General features: G+C 35.0%; 2 protein-coding genes across 6 annotated transcripts in view; one reads left to right on the forward strand and one right to left on the reverse strand.

Moving 5' to 3' along the window:
- The window catches only part of LOC115216483 (mitochondria-eating protein-like), a 40,992-nt gene extending 33,331 nt beyond the window's left edge, over positions 1 to 7,661 (forward strand). For both annotated transcript variants that reach the window (XM_029785901.2, XM_036506421.1), the window contains exon 8: positions 1,645 to 7,661. In XM_029785901.2, the coding sequence (XP_029641761.1) occupies positions 1,645 to 1,695 (51 nt within the window). In that variant the 3' untranslated portion in view covers positions 1,696 to 7,661. The remainder of the gene's footprint in view (positions 1 to 1,644) is intronic.
- Positions 7,662 to 9,909: 2,248 nt separating this feature from the next.
- The window catches only part of LOC115216772, a 55,249-nt gene continuing 44,653 nt past the window's right edge, over positions 9,910 to 20,505 (reverse strand). For 2 of the 4 annotated variants that reach the window (XM_036506416.1, XM_036506415.1), the window contains 2 exons: positions 16,583 to 16,641; positions 11,134 to 11,693 (listed from right to left, as the gene is read on the reverse strand). In XM_036506416.1, the coding sequence (XP_036362309.1) occupies positions 11,602 to 11,693; positions 16,583 to 16,641 (151 nt within the window). In that variant the 3' untranslated portion in view covers positions 11,134 to 11,601. Of the gene's footprint in view, positions 10,101 to 11,132; positions 11,694 to 16,582; positions 16,642 to 20,505 lie in introns of those variants that run through there. The other 2 variants (XM_029786340.2, XM_036506418.1) reach the window with 2 other exon arrangements.

The raw sequence follows: 20,505 nt of genomic DNA on the forward strand, positions 1-20,505 counted from the left end.
TTCATTAGAAAAAGAGCATTATCCTTGTACAGACTTCCCATTATCAGTGGGAATTTGGATTTGATCTGAAATAAGAGGAAGATTCCAATGATATCTGTTACTTGAGCTGAGTCACTCAATCCCATTGTTATTTTCATACACAAAAAATGCCCAAATCTAGACTTGGAAGTATATTATACTACTGGCTGTTTGGTAATTCTAAGAGTGAATGAGCTCTATTTTGTACTATGCTATGTTCTGAACAGAATATAATTTATATATATATATGTTATGTATGTGTGTGTGTATGTACATATATCTACAGGTATGTGTGTGTGTGTATATATATATATCTGTAAATGTAATATGTGACAATTATTTGGTAGCCATGATAAAACTCCAAGTTTTGGATGTCTGGCCAGAAACCCATGCTGCCAACTCTTCAATTATCCAGCCATCGGAAAAAAATGCTATGAAAATGACTGTTAAACAAAGGGAAATTATTGTTTTATCATGGCTACCGAATAATTGTCACATATTACATTTACAGATAAATTCCTCTATTTACATAATATTGAGGTCTCTTTCATTCTTTTGTTGTCTTACCATTTCTATCAGTATGTGTGTAGAAGTTACATATATCTATCTATCTATATCATACCTATGTGTGTGTGTTTGTGTATGTATATTTATCATCATCATTTTTATATCCACTTTTCCATACTCGCATGGAGTGAACAGAATTTGTTGAAGCAGATTTTCTACAGTCAGACACCTTTCCTCTTGCTAATCCTCATCTGTTTCCAAGCAAGGACATTTTCTTGCAGAATACTGAAAGTGAATTTCACTGATGGTATGACAATAACAATAATTTTACAACTATCATGCAATGCCAAAGCAAAGAAACACAAGCATATTCACACACACACGACAGTCTTCTTTAAGTTTGTCTACCAAATCCACTCATAAGATTTTGGTCAGCCCATTGCTAAAGTACAAGGCGCTACACAGTATGACTAAATTTGGAATGATGAGGTTAGGAAACAAATTTCTAATGACACACTCATGCCTGCACCTATAAATATATATGTATTTCAATTCCAGCTAATGGAACACATTCTATGAGTGAAATTTTTATGTTTATTATAGGTGTAGTGATTGGTAACTTAGGAAAAGTAGTAATGAATAAGCACCATTGTCATATGTGGAGATTTTACCAGCTCAATTTTTGTGACAGATGCTGTTTAAATGTTAAAATAGGTTACAGTGTGATGTACCAAAATCAAATGATGTACATGAAAAAATTCTCAAACAAAATTTTAGAGAAAGAAAACTAAACAAAACCATGTTATGCTGATGGGGTTCAAAACCTGTCAGCAGCTCTTCCCTAGCCTGCAAACAAAAATCAGATTTCCTCTTAAGCATGTAAACTTATTTCATGAAATTCTTAACTTTTTCAAAAAAATTTTAACTCATGTTTGCATTCATCATTCAGTACATCACCCTTGATGTGTACCATTGGCCCTTTTAAGCTTGTTCCCTCAATTCATATTATTTTTCCTGTTTGAGTGTCAGAATCACAGAATTTGAACAATGCTCATGAATTTTTTGTTGAGAAATACTGTTAAAATTTGTTTTATTTTAAATGTTTTCTTATCTTTATAGAGAAATTACAGCAGTAGAAGTTTGTTGCCTAAGCAAAGATCAGGTAAATGAGACAAGTGGAAATTCAATCCAGGACATCAAAAACACATGTACATTAGAATGACACTAGACTGCTGTAAAACAAATAATTCCAAAAAGTAGCAGACCAAGTAAAGCAGATAATTATCAAAATGTTATTTCTTTTATTAATTTTGGTCATATTCTTTTATTATTTTCTAAATCTTAGTATTAGTAGTACATGTAGGAATTTAACATATATATATATATATATAATTTATTAGGTATATGAAATATAAATAGTTGAGCTCTTGGAGATTTTGTGATGAGGGAGTATTTAATACTTGAGATAACAGAAATGGCTGTGCCAGACTAAAAATGCTTTACTGTAGTTTTTATCCCTCTATTCAATTCTCAATTTTATTTTACTATTTTTGAAAAAGGTATGAACATGCTAATCTAATTCTATAGTCACTATCAAACTGCAAACTTAGACTGTCCCGTTGATATTACAATATTACATCCACAGTATAACCAAAAGAGTAGAATTCTCACTATAAGCACTGCTTATCTAGGAGGAATACTACATGCCAAAAATGAGTATGCTCTAATTTCCTCTTATATGAAACAAATGCAACTATTGCTAATACTCTCTTTTTCAACTAAGTTAATTCTTCCTTTTTGGACAGCCTTTCTCATTATCTCTATATTGTTGTGTTAATTAGATGTTTTGTGATCAGCCCCAGTCACCATTCTTCAGATTTATGAGGCTCATACTTTACTATTATATAACACTGGGCTGCATTTTAAAGTAGAAACTTTTTGCTTTTGCCATGAAAGGCATCTATCTTATCTAATTTGGGGTTGTTGATTTCAAACTGTTAAATGTTAGCAATAAAAAAGTACATGTATTAGAAGTTATAATTATCTTGTGCTAGTACAGTCATTTTAGCTGTTTTATGGGAAGAATATAATCCCTTTTGGCAACATTGAGGTACATATTTTAGGCTAATATGTATAAAAATTAGATACTTTATAAAATGTTGCACTATCCACCCATGAAATCTGTCAATAAAATACATCAGTATCACTGAAATAACACAATAATAAATAGTGCTACATTCTCCAAAGAAATGCATTTTCCAGTCAACAAATTTCATCCATTTCGTGTTGAGTTTATATCTGATGATGTAGAGTTAGTATGAAAACAAAGCTAGTTTGTTTAAAGCAGCAGCTTTCTTTTCTTGGATTCTTAGACATAGTCACTTCTATTATGTTTCCTTATTAGGCATCTACAATAGTTTGCCATCATGTTCAAATTCCACCACCACTGGTATCTTTCTGTGTCTTAGTGAAATGCAAAGAGTGTTTCCACCAACAGCTCCTTAACTGGCAGTTTAAATAGCTGTTGAGGAAATGCACTTTGATATTCAAACTACATCCTCACTTCTGGAAAAGAAAAAGGAACTAATTCACCTGATATTCATAGATTTTGTATCTTTTGTTGCACAAAGGGTCATCCACATCTGTTGATGTTATCTAGGAATTTTTTCTCAATAGGTTTAAGTAAACTTGTAAATAGCTCATCTTTGATCAATACTTTATATTAGACCTGTCTAAGATACTTGCTTTCAATTTCTTTCAACTTAAAGTAGGAAATTCTCCATGTAAATATTTGGAAAAAGAAATCTAAACTTTATCAAATTGTTTCGTGAAACCCAGCAAGATGTTTTCCAGCTTTAAAAAATCTTTTTTCCCAACCATTCCTTTCTTACACAGTGATCTTGAGTTTGTCTCATAAACACAAACAACAAAGAAATTTAGTGTAATTGCTTTTCAATTGAGCAGCTTGTAAACCACTTTCAGATTTCTACATGTTTTTTAAACAATTTGCACACGCAAGTGCTACCATCAAGAACTCCGCATGCCATTTTGGAGCTTGCCTCTTGACAGCATCACTGCGCACCTCACTAATATGAGGTCCTACTTACTAGATCAACTGGTTATTAAATACAGCTCAATGTTCCTCTAGCCATCGCTCATCGTCTCTTTTTAACCAAATCCAGTGACTAGCCTTCTCCACTGTAGTTTGGATATCGGTCATGGTGGTATTTACTTTACGATGAGTTAGGCCTAACGATAACAGGTATTTGAAGTATTTGAGCTTTTTCAATACAACTTTCATGGTTTCATAACTTCCTTTTAATTGTATTGAGTGACAAGCTGGTACAGAATTAAATACATTTCCATTGCTCCACAAAACACATTAAACTGGCCTTTGAGCTGTCAATGAAAAGTTACTAGTTGCTTGATTCATATTACCATCACATTTAACAAACCATTAATATCATTACAATAAATAATGTCATCTTCCATACTAGAGAACTGCAACAGATTTTTTTTCTCTATGTTAACAAAAACTTCAGCATGGATCCCAATAATTCTGCTGAAGTCTTTAAATTATGTCCTAACTTAATTCGAGTAACTATGTTTCAGCAGATTACATGCAACACTCAAATTGATGACATCTAACTTATAGCAAGAACAGGTACTCTGACATAATAAAGTACAATTCTAATGGCAAGTTTGAGTAATCTGTCTACAAATTAGTCCTGAGGTTATGTCCAGAAATATCAACCATACAAAAATAGCAATCTTCATGATGATTTGTCAGTTCTAGTCCAGTCCATTAGCACACTGAAGTTCATTCTTTTAAACTTTTACCTTTGGTCCATTGCCTCAGATGTATGAAGCAAACTGACAAAGTGAGAAGCCTTGGTTTGTTTTGACTACTCAATTTCACTCAAAAATACATGAATACAATATAAAATTTAATTTTCAATAGGTCTAAGTATTAGAAGATCCAAGCAGAAGTAAATAAGGAAACGTGTCTTGAATTGAGTTAGCCAACGTGGGAAAACTAAGAAACCAACATTTAGAACTGTTCTACTCCTGCAACTGTTCAAAGTTTACAGGTTATTCTTTTCAAGGGGTTTACGACCATTCTCAGCAGTTATGAGTTGAAACTTTCTCTTTCAAAAAGCTTTGTCAGATACTCTTTGTTTTAGGGAGTTAATCTGGAAAACATTTTCTTGAACTACTCTGTATTATATGCTTTATAGTTGATGTAACTATTTGTCTTTATTACCTAGCAATTGTTCTTTGATTCTTTCATTGTAATATAGCAACTAAACAGTTGTAGCATATAGGCTTTGTAAGATATTACTTGAATTTTAAATGAATAGAATGGGTTGAAATGAATTAATACCAACTAATTTTTTTAAATGCCAATAACACTGGTCAACACATTTTTTGCTGACTTCAGTTTTATGATTGTTTTTAGTTAATTTTGAGATGCTGATTCCAAATATGGTACCCATTTTCCCACCTAACACATCAGGCTTGCATTCTATAGCATACCTCTATTTTTTGATGTACTGTATAAATTATTTACTTGGGTCAGGATAGTTTACTAAGTCTTATAGCTTCAAACCATAAGTTATAAATGGGAAATGGAAGATAGCATCACCTTTTACAAAATACTTTGTTAATTTTCTAATATGATGGATAAAGCACAAACCATCATACATATATCTTCATATTCATGGAACAAATTTTCACTTGGAGTATTTCATGTCTACATAGTCTCTTTGAATACTCCAACAGTAGTCTGCTGTCACATGTGTGTTCCATTGGCCTTGATATCTCTCCGCTTGATGAAAACGCTCACCATGCTCATCACTCGTGTCTCCAAGATTAGCAGGAAATCCACTGAGATGGCTATTGAGGAAATGAAGCTTTATGCTCATGTTGCAGCCTGAAAGATGAATCCTTGTAGTTTTCAACCTTTTCACTGCCCTCAAAATCCTTTCCCAACAGTCACAAATGAATCCCATGTTCTTTTTTTCTATGTCAGCCATCAAGCTTGCAAAATTCTGGCATTTTGTTAACTTTCTGATCTGTGGCCCATCAAAAACACCAGCAAATGTACATATGAATTTGAAACAGTTACCTTCCACATTAAGAGCTTTGACAAATTATTTCATTAGTTCTAGTTTAATATGAAGGGGTGAAAAGATGATTTTCTTTTGTTCAACAAATGGTTGGTGTATGATATTCTTTTCCCCAACAATCAAACTTCCTAACTGGCCAGAGTTTATATTCCCAATGTTTGTCTCTCACTTGGCTATCTCATAAACACAGGAAACACAGATATTTTGTATACCCTCCGTGTTGACCAAGTAAAAAGTTGACCATTTTAAGATCCACACGTGACCCATTTGTGTTCATCATACTTAAGTAAATTTAATACATCTTTTATGTGATCATAATTCTCTTTTAAGTGTAAAGAGTGACCAATAGGAAGTGGACCAAACAAGTTTCCATATAGAGTAATACACATTTTAGAGTTCATTGAACTATCTATAAAAAGCCTCCATTCACTAGGATCATATGGTTCAACACCCAACACATTTAACAGTCCTTCCACGTCACAACAGTAAACAAAATTGTTTCCAATTGTAAAGAATATCAAGAGAACCTTTTCCTTGTTCTGATAAAAAGTCACGTTTTTTTTCTTTCTGCAACAAATTCTTCTCTTTAAACCTAGAAGCTAACAGTTCTGATAACCCTTTTGACACTCCTAGATCTAACTAAATGATTAAGTTCTGCCTGGTTGAAGTTTCCATGTTCCTTGGTTGAATGTTTCTACAAAGTCTGTATCACTGTCATCTTTATGATTGTCATCTACTTCACATATATCACTTTCACTTTGCACTCAAGGCAGATCCTTGAAAGCAAGTACTGGTATTCCATTTGAGTGAAGCACTGGATGAATTGCTGAATCCAGATTTGGGTAACTTATTTTCTGTCATGTTCTGTTGCTATAACAAGTCATTGCGAGACAAAAGTAGCAATTGTTTACATGGTTCTTTGGCTCCCACCATATCATAGGAATGTCAAATGTTAGTTGTTTCCTTGTGCCTTTTGTCCATGGGTGTACATTTTCGACATATGGTTTACATACATTGTGTGGGTCCACAATTTATCCTGATCACCAACTTTAATCTTTAAGCCAAGTAGGATCTTCTCACCATGTCATTGACATTCATCCTTTGACTTGGTACTGTAAAACACCCACATATGTAACAAAAAGAGTCAGGGGAATTCAAACATTTCAAAAATGAAGCTACAGATGGGGCCAATATGGGCCAGCCCGTAGAAAAAAAAAACTAGACATGATACAAAAAAACTATTGCCATTTTAAAACTCAGTGAGCCCAAATTACTCCAAAACCAGCTCAAACTTAGGTCAGCAGATAAAATGTTAGAATTTCTTGGCCAGTGTAATTGATAAATTCACATCTCTACTAGGGTGATGCTTATTTGGAATCAGTACCCTCAAATTAGCTTCTCCACAAACTGCTTTCACCTACAAAGAAGCAAAATTGTTACAGACCAGTGTAATCTAATCTAATTTATAATATAGTTTATTTAAACTCAACTTATATATTTCATTTATTGTCTCAGTTTAAAGGGAAAAAAAACCTTCAGATTTAACAACTCATAATTTTTGTATCTTCTTTCTTTTAGATAGATCTAGCTTCACATGTTTAATCTTGTTAAGGCTTAATTTCTGGATATATACTAGATTTGTTGTCACTTTGAGAAGATCAAAGTAGACTCAACTTTGTATATGACAGTAGAGAAATTTGGTGCTTTCTTTTGATGTACTCTCAGTATGGACACTTTTCTTTAGTTAACTGCTTAGAGGATAGCCATTGCTTGTCTGCTAGCTGTATGAACATCCAAATGTCTTAGCTCAACTTCTGCTTTATAGCTAGTAATATTCAAAACTCCATGTAAGAGGAGGATCACCAAAATATTACTATTGTTGCAATGATTTTAAGTGCCTATAGCAGTGCTTAACCCTCTAAGGCCAAGTACAAATAGCAAGTCTTTTCGTGTGGGACAAAAAAAAAAAAAAAAAGTGGCTGTGTGGTAAGTAGCTTGCTTACCAACCACATGGTTCCGGGTTCAGCCCCACTACATGGCACCATGGGCAAGTGTCTTCTACTATAGCCTCGGGCCGACCAAAGCCTTGTGAGTGGATTTGGTAGACTGAAACTGAAAGAAGCCTGTCGTATATATGTATGTATATATATATATATATATGTGTGTATATGTTTGTATGTCTGTGTTTGTCCCCCCAACATTGCTTGACAACCGATGCTGGTGTGCTTACGTACCCGTAACTTAGCAGGTTGGCAAAATAGACTGATAGAATAAGTATTAGGCTTACAAAGAATAAGTCCTGGGGTCGATTTGCTCGACCAAAGGCAGTGCTCCAGCATGGCCACAGTCACATGACTGAAACGAGTAAAGAGTATGATAATCAAATAGCTTTTAACGCAAATGTGGCTTATATACTTTTCTTCACAATTCAGTAGTGTGTCAATAAGCGACACCTGTCCTCTGTGGAAGAGAGGTTGTTGTGTCAATAAGCCACGCCCAATCTTTAAAGGGTTAAGTAACCCTCACAATAGAAGGGTGGGTGTGTTGATCATGTATTCAATGAAGTTATGAAGATGGGAAAGATTACTGCTACAGGAAATCATGTAATATTAATATGCTTCCAATTTATGTTGGTTAGGAAATGTTTATTTTGATGAACTAAATGAAGTCAAGAGTATATTTCATAAAGAAGGAAAATAATTTTGTTTAATATGCTGATAAAAGACAAAGAAAAAGCTACAAGATTGTTTGGAAAATGCTGAGTTTTAAAAGGAAATATTTAAAGCATAAAATGCTGCATTACAGAAAATTAGAAATTTTCATTTACAATGCATACTAAACAGAAGCAAGATGAACACTGTTTTAAAATAATTCCCATAAAGTACATTGCTTTCTTTTAATAATTCTAGCAATAGTACATAATTTTTACAAACGAATTAAATTTCTTTATTTACAATGAATAAAATACTTGATAAAAATAGAAAATGCAACAACTTGAGATCCTTTTAGACTCAAGTATTTCAAATGTTTTTAATCAAAAGAATAAACTGAATTTGGAGTTAACGTACAGAGGTCTTTTGTATATTTGTTTTACTTTTTTTTTTTTTTTTGACAGTTTTCATCATCATCATTATCATTTAGCGTCCGCTTTCCATGCTAGCATGGGTTGGACGGTTCAACTGGGTTCTGGGAAGCCAGAAGGCTGCACCAGGCTCCAGTCTGATCTGGCAATGTTTCTACGGCTGGATGCCCTTCCTAACGCCAACCACTCCGTGAGTGTAGTGGGTGCTTTTTACGTGCCACTGGCACAGGTGCCAGACGGGGCTGGCACTATTCAATTTATAGCAATGCTCAAAATGAAGTAGAGAGTTATATGATCCCAGAAGTAAAAAAAGTAGCAGCAGCACTACTACTACTCCTCCTCCTCACAGAAACGATACTTTGATTGACATTGAATAAGAGAAAAAAACATGCATTTGGATAATCTTAAATACATTTGAACAGTTACCTACATTCTGTTGTGTGATCTGGTGATAGCTGGTCAAATACTTTGGTGTAACTCACATATCCAACACGTTAGATATTTCATATCCCCATCTGAATGTTATGTAGTCCAAACTCTTCTGAGATCAGAACAGTTCTGATTCAGAAGACACAATGAAAAACATTCCATGTGTAACCATTCTGTCTTTTATCAAGCAGTATATCTTGGACTTTCCTTTTAAAATCATAACATGTAATTTGAGGCAGATATGGCAACTATTTTTAGGAGATTAAGAATTGTAATGCCTACTGCTGTATATTAAAGATGGAGTTAGTCTAGTCATATTATGTCATATACTGCTTAATCTACTCTTATTGGTCTCCAAGATATAGTGAGAGAACCTTTATGCAGCCACAGTACTACAAGTAACAGCAGATTCAAACTGGTCCCAGAATGCTTGTTAACCCTTATTTTGAGATGTTCTGTGTTTCTTTCACTTAATTTTAAATATAACAAATGATTTAGAAAAATAACTTACTTATCATTAAGCTGGTGTTACGAACATAAATTGTGACTAAGGTTTGGTGGAAGATTTTAATTCAAAACTTGTGAAAACAAGACATTTGTACTACAGAGCCAGAGGTGGTTTCAGCCAGGTTGGAATCGAAAAGGGATAAATTGACTGATACTGGCTCCCACTCATGCACTCAGTTTAGTAAATAGAAAAATATAATTACATTTATATGTAATTAGAAACAAATGAACTCATGATCTACATAAATTATATTTATTTGGTAAAATGCATACACAACAGTTATTTATATAATGTTCTATAGATAAAAGAAATGTAAAATTCTAGATATTAAAAACAGAAGATATTAAATCGGAAAACTTTCCTATCCCTCAGTTCACATTGGTTACGTTTTCAAGGACATTACGTTTCTTCACTTCATCTCTGTACACTACAAAAAGAAGAAAATCATTGAGTCATATTAAAAATACGCTTGTTTTGCCTAGAGACAGCTCTTTATTATCCTCCACCCACCCTTTATTATGATCTTAGCATATACAATAAGAATATCAGAAAATTTATTTCTAAAGATGCAGATACAGTTTTGTAGTAAGAAGTTTGCTTTACAACCACATGGTTCCAGATTTAATCCAACTACATGACACCTTGGGTAAGTAGCTTCTACTATAGTCCCTGGCTGATCAAAGCCTCGTGAGTGGATTTGGTAGACAGAAACTGAAAGAAACCCATTGCATATATTTGTACATGAAGTGCATTAAAAAAATATGATATTTTCCCCATCAAAATTTATGCCGCATGGGCAAAATCTCTTGGGTGGGATGTGACACCACCCTTCCTGCACATGACTATTCATCAAACCTTCTCAATTGAGTCCTTGTTTCAGCTTGTATCTACAAGCCTGCTTAAGTGTGCCTCACTCTCCAATAAGATGCAGTCATGTTTGAAGTGGTTGTACCACTTACTGATCTGAGTTTTACCCTTAGTGTCATTGCCAAAGGTTAGCTGAATCTTCTGCATGGTTTAAGCATGAACATCAAGTCTCTGGCAAAACTCGATGCAATATCTCTGCACTGATGCATTCAATAAAAACAAAAACCTTAGAAGTGCAAACTACTTGCTAAACTCTAAGCACAACAACTGGGAATTGACACAGCCTATTTGAAGGATGGTGTCACCTCCCATTCAAAGGATTTTACCCATACAGCAGTAATTTTGGCAGGAAAAAACAAGTCAGATACTTTTTGAATGCACTCGGTATGTATAAATGTGTGTGTTTGTGTATGCGTGTGTGTGTGTGTGTTACTGTCTCCTTGCCTTGATATTGTATGGTAGTTGTAAATGAACATCAGTGTCATGCAAGCAGTGTCCATCATTTCCAATATTCTGCAGAAATGTCTGGTCATGGGGAAATAGTAACCTACTTGGAAACAGGTGAGGGTTAGTGGCAGGAAGGACATCTAGCCATAGAAAATCTGCCTTGACAAATTCCATCCAGCACATTTAAGCATGGAAAAATGGGCATTAAACTGCTGTAAAGTGATTGAATAGCATCCAGCTATAAATATGCTAAAGCGGATGTAGAGCATGATGCAGTCTATGGATCACTGGAGCCTGTTAAATCTTCCAACCACTGCCAGCATAAAATATGAATGTTAAATGATAACAATGACTCAGATATTGGGTTAAATTGAAGTAGTTGTGAGCATTAAGGGTTTTTTTCACTGTTTTACAATCATGTTTTGAAGTATTTAGAATGGCAAGTCAAAGTGTGTGAATGAATCGGAAGACTGAGAAGCATTTGCTAAACAAAGAAAATCGGGGAAAGTGAATAAAACAAAATGAAAAATACAATAACAAGAAAAACTACCAGAAACAATCAGGATGGATTTGTGTCAACACTTTCCTGTGATAAAGAAGGTAAAGAAGTTGTACTAAAGAAGAGAAATTAAAGTGGTTCCTGAGAGATCAAGTGATAGCAGTTTGGAACAAACCCAAAGATTCTGTATTCCTGATAAGAGATTTGCTAGAGAAGCAATAAAGTGTTTGGAGCTTCATTACACATTAGAATATTTTCAAACATTTCTAAGAAAAACCAATAACAAAAATATTCTCAACTTACTTCTTGACAGGGTTCAGTATAACCCAATCCTTAGAGCAGAATTTCAAACTTTAATAAAAAAAAATCTAAAGTTGAACACAGCCAAGAATAAAAATAATCCTAAAAATTTCAGTAAGATTTCTCTTTCACCAATAAATAAAAAACATTTTCTGTATACATCTGGACATCTGAGATTTTCAAATTTTGGCACAAGACCAGTAATTCTAGAGGAGAGGATAAGTGGAGATCAACACCCCTACCTGCCACTGCTCAACTGGTACTATTTATCAACCCCAAAAAGATAACAGGCAAACTTGACCGTGGCAGAATTTGAACTCAGAATGTAACAATGGACAAGATGCCACTAAGCATTTTGCCCAGCGCACTAGTGATTCTGCCAAGAATAATATTAGTCATCCACTGCGTGGCACTTTGGGCAAGTGTCTTCCACTATAGCCCCGAGCTGACCGGAGCTTTGTGATTGAATTCGGTAGGTGGAAGTTACTGCCGTGTGTGTATATGTGCGTGTAGGTGCTTGTGCCTCTCCGAAAGAGAGAGAGGGATATGGCCTGTTTTCAGATTTCACTGAAGAATTGGATATATGTTCTGCTAATTAGAGGTAATAGTTCTATATTTAAGAGATAAGGAATTATGTACATTATTTATAGTGAAGCTATCAATTTATATAGTAACTAGGGTTAAAAAGAGATAAAAGAATTGCTACGTCTGTTGATAACTAAAGATTTATTACTTTGGTTACATGACATATTAGTGAAAAAGTATGAAATGATGGCAAAGAAACAAGGTAAGGGGAAATCGTAATTTTAGGTATAACAAATGCACTTGAGTTACTTCAAACTACAGCTTTGAACTAAGATTTAATTAACCCTGCAAATGGAATTATTTAACAGAAAAAAAGTTAGATGAGGTAGGTAAAAACCTTTCTACAAGAACAATCTAAATGAGGCATATTTAGTAAATGTATAGATATTAAACATATGGAGATATATATATATATATATATACAGATATATAAACATGGATACATATATAGAAACATAGACGTATAGATATATGAACAGATGGATATATATATATATATACATATATATATATATAATATCTATAATACATATATAATATCTATATATACATATATATATATAATATCTATATATACATATATAATATCTATATATACATATATATATAATATCTATATATACATATATATATAATATCTATATATACATATATATAATATCTATATATACATATATATATAATATCTATATATACATATATATATAATATCTATAGAGCAAGATTCTGTTCAATGTACTTTTCTTGTAATTGTCTAACAGTAAAGATACAATCAGCTGTGCTCCTGGAGGAACGATGAGAGTCAGACACTATATTTGGAACTATAAAGGTATTTAAACGTTCTAACAAAATGCAGCCAAGTACCTTTCCAACCACAGACAAAAGCGAAATCCCTCGAAAATTACCACACACATCTTTTGGCCCTGATTTATACAAGGAGACTAAAATGGCATCAATCCAGTCTTGAGGCACTTTCTCAGTTCTCCAACAGTGAGGAATTAATATATTTAAGAGTTCAAACATTTTGTCACTCCCATATTTCAAGACTTCTGCACAGATCCCATCAGACCCTGGAGACTTATTGTTATTCAGTTTATTCACAGCTAAATAAATATCATTCAGTGCTGGTTCAAATACCATCTCTTCTATAACTGGAAGGTGTTCAATTTTTTCTATTGTCCTCATGTCAACGGATGATCGTCTATTCAAAAGTCCAGAAAAATGTTCTACCCAACACTTATGAATAGAAGCGGTGTCAATCAGAAGAAAATGTCTATTTACTGTTCTCACTGGAGCTATTGAGGAAGATTTTGGGCCATATACCTCCTTAACATAAGAGTACAAACCCTTGGCATCATTTCTATCAGCTGCTTCTTGTGCCCCTTTTGCTCTATCATTCCACCATTCCTGTTTAATTTTCCTTAGAGCAGTCTGCACTTTCCTTTGCAGCTTTATGTAAGTTTCATTTGAGTTGGAGTTCAAGGACTGAGAAAGAAGTGTATTGCCTAAGTTATGTTTTTCTAAAAGTAGATCATGAATTTCTGCTGATCTATCTGAGAAACAGGCACTGGATTTATGAGATTTAAATCCCACTGATGAACTTGCAGCCTGAAATACTTTTGTTTTGAAACCTTCCCATAGATTGTTTGGGTTAAGATTGATACTTTCTATAGCACTGTGGAATCTTTGTAAGTTGCTTGATAATTTAAAGTTTGCAACATTTAACTTTTTGGATACATTAGGACACGACTGTCGATTTTTAGGCATTACTGCAAAATCTGTTTTTCTATGCACTAGATGATGGTCAGTCCAGCTCTCTGCCCCTCTCAAGACCCGAATGCTAGAAACGTCTTTCATATCACGTTTCCTGATCAGAATATAATCTATAAGATGCCAGTGCTTAGGTCTTGAGTGCATCCAGGTGGTTTTATATTTATTTTTCTACTTAAACAGAGTGTTGGTGACAACCAGATTATTCTCAGTACAAAACATCAAAAGAGCTACTCCATTTTTATTGCATTTTCCAATCCCACGTCAACCTAAAACAGGCCATGAAACAGTCCTTTCCAGCTCTTGCATTGAAATCTCCCAGTATGACCAGCTTGTCAGAAGAAATTGGTACTTTCCTCAATAAGTGAGCTAGATCGTCATAAAACTGTCCTACAGTTTCATCAGAATGGGACATTATTAGTGCATAAATACTGACAACGGTAAGAAACCTACCATTTGTCAGTTTAATACGGCATGACATGATCCGTTCAGATATACCACTTGGAAGCTCTGCAATGGAGGATGCTAATGTATTCTTGAGAGCAAACCCAACACCAGATTCTCTACGCTGACTCTTATGTCAGGTTGCTCTTGATTGCTACTGGTAACATGTAAACCAGTACAACCTGTTGCATGATTAGGTTGTCAGCAACTAAACTGGCAACCACACCAGGCTTTCTTGGTGAGGAGGGTGTTTTTGGATATTTTGTAGGATGAAAAATAAGACCTGTCAAAGAATGGATGAACTCCTGAACAGTCAACGGCCATCCAACAAAATGTCTGTAAATATGTATATATCTTCTTTGTTTTTTTATATGTGTATATATGTATAATTTTACTTTATATATACATATTTTTTAATTGCATATCTTACTTTTTTTATATTTATATATAATTCTTATTTACATTTGCAAATCACATATCGTACACACATATATACACACACATATATATACAAACAAATATAGATATAAACTCATATATATAGACACACACACACACACACACACACACACATGTATATATGTATATAGAAATCTAAAAAATAAAACAAGAATGCAACAGATTACAGTAAAACATCTTGACAGATAGCGATGCACAGACAAACAGGAAAAAACAAGGAAGAGTCATTTATGGCCTTCTCTCCCCAGTCAAGTTTCCAGATTATCCTTACAGCTTTGGCTGGTTACACTCGGAACTGTTCAAATCTGGTTGGCCCCACAAATCTAAGCTAAGGGTATTAAATATTTTGGGAGAATGCAAGCAAATGTATATGACAACAAAGACAACAAAAAAACAGAGAAAATGTTACACAATTACAAATGACAAGTAAATAACAGATGTCTTTCAACTAATAGAGGCAAATCAAATGGAGCTGGTGTGTGTGGAGTGAAAGCTGCTTTGGGGCTGGAACATCGATGAACGTAAGAGATGAAAGTCTTACGTTCACGAGAAAGGAATATAAGAGATGCTTTGCGGCCAGCAGTTACGCCAAGAAAGAAAGATCATGCTTGGCCGAACACCAGTCATGTGGAAGAATTAAAGGGAGAACGAGAAAGAGAATCAAAGGGACACGGAGAAGGTACAAGGGGGATAAACGAGGAAAAGTAGGTAGATTAAAGAAAGAGAAAGCCAAGACCTGTACAAGAAGGGGAGTGAGAAAAGGAAAAGAGGAAAGAAAGGAAGTCTGAGAGGAACTAAAAGAAAGAGTGGAAGAGTCGTACAGAATTCAGATACATATTTAAAAGGTGGGCAAAAGTATACGTATGCCAGTATATGTTAATGGTACTTTTGCTGAAAAGGCCTATTTTCACCCCAACTTTACACTCAATTCTCTCATCAAAATGCTTCCCAAACATACTTTCTCTACACTCCCATTCCCATCATGTGAAAATTCCCCCAATTAATCATCCAATTCAACAAGGTAAGTTAGTGACATCCCTCATATCATCCAATGCACTAGCATTTCCTTCAATCCTCAGCCAACACTTTAGTCTTTCTTTCTCTACAAACATGAAGCTGGACATGAAGATGAATTCAAAGACCATAAATTCAATGAAACTGGTGTAGCTGGACATGACAGTTCTGTTAAGGACCAGAAGAATTAGCTGAATGCATAAAATTTGCTAAGAAGCCATAATGGAAATGGTGATGTGATCACCAAAATGCAGTTTTTATACTATTACAACGAAGATACCTCGAACCAAACTGGAAATATTTACATGAACCTCACAAACCCATCAGATTCCTTGAAATTTGCATGGTGGACTATTACTGACTCCATGAGTGATAGTGGATATTTACATCAACCGGTACAAAAAAAACACAAGGCAGATAAGGCCACCTATATTTATGCCATCCAATTTAAAACATGTACACAGCATGTATAAATTTACATCAACTGATGTCATGAGATTAAAAGTAAAATTAATCTTCCTTACCAAAATTGCCATTTTCAAGAGCTTTAGCCACAAATAGTTCATCACCTTGCCGGAGTTTCCTAAATATGAAAAACAATTAAAAAACTTTTAGAATGCTAGACAATTAAGAGGGATTAGAACACAAAACATTATCTTTTGTTAACATTTCTTTAAAAATAAAAAAATTAAAAAAAACTTCCTTTCTGAAAACAAATTTTTAAAAATTGAATCACATAAACTTTTAACCCTTTAGTGTTTAGACCGGCCATATCTGGCCAAAATATTCTACCTATTTTATGTTCAAACTGGCCAGATGTGGTCATTCATAGCTACCTTATTGTGTCATTTTAAAAATAAACAATCACATCATTGAAATCTCAAAGTCATGAAATGATGCAAGATTAATTTTACATGGTGTGAATACATAAGCTTTACATTTGACAGAATAATCTGAATGCTAAAGGGTGAAAGCAGTGACAGCAGCAGCTGAGAGAATGAGTGAGTGAATGATTGAGTGAATGATTGAGTGAGTGTGTGTGTTTCTGCTTATAACTGTGCTCACTTATATGAAAGACATAGCATCTGAGTAGTGTTGTTGTTAGCACTTTCATCAATAAATCATCTGCTCCCTTCGTGCTTTTGAAACTGTGTGGAACAAGAGATTCGTTATTTGAAAACCTGGTATGGGGAGACATGAGGAAGAATAGCCAGCTGTAAAATAATACTTCAGTAACATATTAGTCTAACCTGTGCTGGCATGGAAAAATGAACCTAAAAATGGACAAAGAAAAACAATGCAACATTTTTCAGGCATAGAAAAACACAATTTGTATGATTAACATAGCTGTATGTATGCAGGCATCATAGAATCTGCCTTTCACCTCTCCCCCAGAATGAAAGGCAGACTGTATGATGCCTGTGTATATACAGCTGTGTTACATGGCAGTGAAACATGGGCTATGATTACAGAGGATTTGCGAAGACTTGAAAGAAATGAAGCTAGCAGGCTTCACTGGCTGGGTAATGTCAGTATGCATGCACAACAGAGTGTAAATGAATTAAGAGGTAAAATGGGTATAAGAGGCACCAGATGTTGTGTGCGAGAGAGAAAACTGTGCTAGTTTGGTCAGGTGATGTGTATGGATGAGGACAGCTGAGTAAAGAAGTGCTGAGCTCTAATTGTGGAGGGTACCTGTAGAACGGGTATACCCAGGAAGACATGGGACGAAGTGGTGAGAAAGGATCTTCGGATGTTGGGCCTCACTCAGGAAATGACAAGGGACCAGGAGATGTGGTGATTTGCTGTCCTTGATAAGGCATGTCAAGCTAAGTAAAATTGCTGTCTTCCACATATACAGGCTTGTCCTTTCAGGAGCCAGTGACACATAAAAGGCACCCAGCACACTCTTAAGTGGTTGGTGTTAGGGAAGACATCCAGCTGTAGAAACTATGCATCAACAGACAGCTGGAGTTTGTGCAAATCCCTGCAGTCTAGCTCCTTGTCAAACCATCCAACCCAGGCCAGCATGGAAAGCAGACGTTTAACAATGATGTATGATAACAATCATGTCGTCAGAGGTACCAGCAGCAATTTACCATTATTTGTCTGCGCCATCTTCCTTCGTACCTGGCTAGAAACATTGTAGCTCTTTTTGGGTGGTAGCCTTGATTAACACCATTACCTTGTCCTTGGGTGTTTTTAGCAGAGTTCACTCTATTTACAAGTAGGATACTGGTCTGAAGATAGCTTGATATCTACATTGCCTACCCCACTAACCTCAGAGGTTCATCAAAAGTCATAACACTCCCTTCCACCTCTGATTAAGCCATAAATACAGGCAAAAATCTTTAAACAGAAATGTCACCTTACCCTTTCTCATACCCAAACTACATTTTGTCCCAAATGACTACATCTTGCTCTGATTGCCATCCCTTTTTAAATTAATTTAACCACTTCCTTAATTCATATCTATTACATCATTCTGATTTTCCTTCTTTTTTCATATCTTATTTTATGTAACAATACCTCACAGAGTGACAACCATGCCCAGCACAGTTACAGGTTGCCCCTTGGCAAGGTATAGCACCCATGGGACTGTAGCATGGTGGATTGTGAAGAGGGAGTGAAAGAGCTCAACTGAGCCAATGGTGCTTCTTACATTGATGCCGAGTAGAGAAATCCTAGAAGATCAATGGTCAGGATCAGCAACTTCTATCAAGAGTAGCTAAAATGCATCCATAGGAATGGCATCCATGGTTGGAAAGATTCACTATAACTCAAGCTCAAATTCATAATAATGGAACTGGATGGTAACAGAGAATCATGGGAATCCACAAAAGCATTTTATCTATTTATTTTATTCTTGGATAAAATATATGATGTGATTGTGCTCTAAGTTGTTGTTTTTTTACCCTTGATTCACAATCTATATGCAGCTTGTGTGTATAAATGTCTATTGCCACCATCATTTGAACCATGTTATCAATCTGAAAATAAGTTCTTTTCTTCCTCCCACCAGTATCAAAGGCCCTGAAAAGTAACAGATCTTCTATTTCTGACAAAACCATAAAAGAAAAATTAAGCTATACCAATAATCCCACTCTTAATTTGCAAATATCAAATGATTTAGCTTTCATCTTACTCACTGTTCCAAATTCTAATTTTGAAGTAAAGTAACTCAGCTTCAATAGTCTCTTAAACATTACTAGCAGTATCGCCCGGCGTTGCTCGGGTTTGTAAGGGAAATAACTATATAAGCATTTTTAGAGAGTTACTTCCCTTATAGATGCCAATTCGGGCTTTCTTAGCCATTTCTGTTTTGGTGTCTTCAAGCCATAAAGTCGTTGTTCTAAAAGAACGCTGGTCTCCTTGACAACGCTTTACGACGTTAATTTCCTTACACTCCCTTCCCCACAGCTTCACGAGGGAGGGAAGAAGGGGGAGAAGCAACACAGGTGTGAGCGTGGACGCCAACTCCGCCGCCATCGACACACGAAAAAATATGCGTTAAAATAGAATAAAAAATGATGTTAAATTATTTTTTAAATCGTAGACGCGCGCTAATACCCAGACGGGCTCGATATGAATCACGACTATAAGATACCCGAATTTGGTTAAACTGCACCGCAAAATGTGGGAGTAGTTAGGAATCTAAATCGTAGGAGACAGACACTCACACAACTACAGTTTTATATATATATAGATATCATGAGCAATGTGATTGGCCCTTCAATATAATTTTATATTCTTGGTTTACATATTTAGTCACAATGGAAATTTCTTATATTAACCAATAAAAAAATGTTATAATTGGTACAAGTAACTTTCAGCTACCCATTTTGGTTATCATCAATGTTATGCCAACTTTTTTTATGTTTAAATGAGTTAGACAAGTTATTGAGGCAATACTCTATGGTCACATAGCTTTCCAGTTGCCAACCTTACTTGCATTTCAAATATTTTCATTGCGCTGATCTTCATACATCAAAACCAACAAAACTACTAAGCTACAGGCTGTGTTGTTCACAGGAGTCATAAACAAATGTCACTGCAGCTCAAATAGTGTTTATGTCAAGATATGTAAAAAGGCTGTGCCATGACTTTTGCAGAACCTCTGAGGCTGGTAGGGCAAACAACGGAGACATCAAGTTATCCTCGACCAGTGACCTGCTTATAACAGAGTGAACTCTGCTAAAAACACCCAAATGTGGTATCAAGAGACTATAAAGTAGGTTTACTACCCAAGAAGAGGTACAGTATGACAGGGTTCCATCTACCCAGTTTCATTTACAAGGCTTTAGTCAACCAACCAACCACACACACACACACACACACACACACACACACACCACACACACACAATAAGCTTCCATACAGCTTCTGGCAACTGAATTTCATTTGCAGGACATTGATCAGCATGAAGTTATAGTAGAAGACTTTGCCC

This window comes from Octopus sinensis, linkage group LG10, assembly GCF_006345805.1.
Source record: "Octopus sinensis linkage group LG10, ASM634580v1, whole genome shotgun sequence".
NCBI lineage: Eukaryota > Metazoa > Mollusca > Cephalopoda > Octopoda > Octopodidae > Octopus > Octopus sinensis.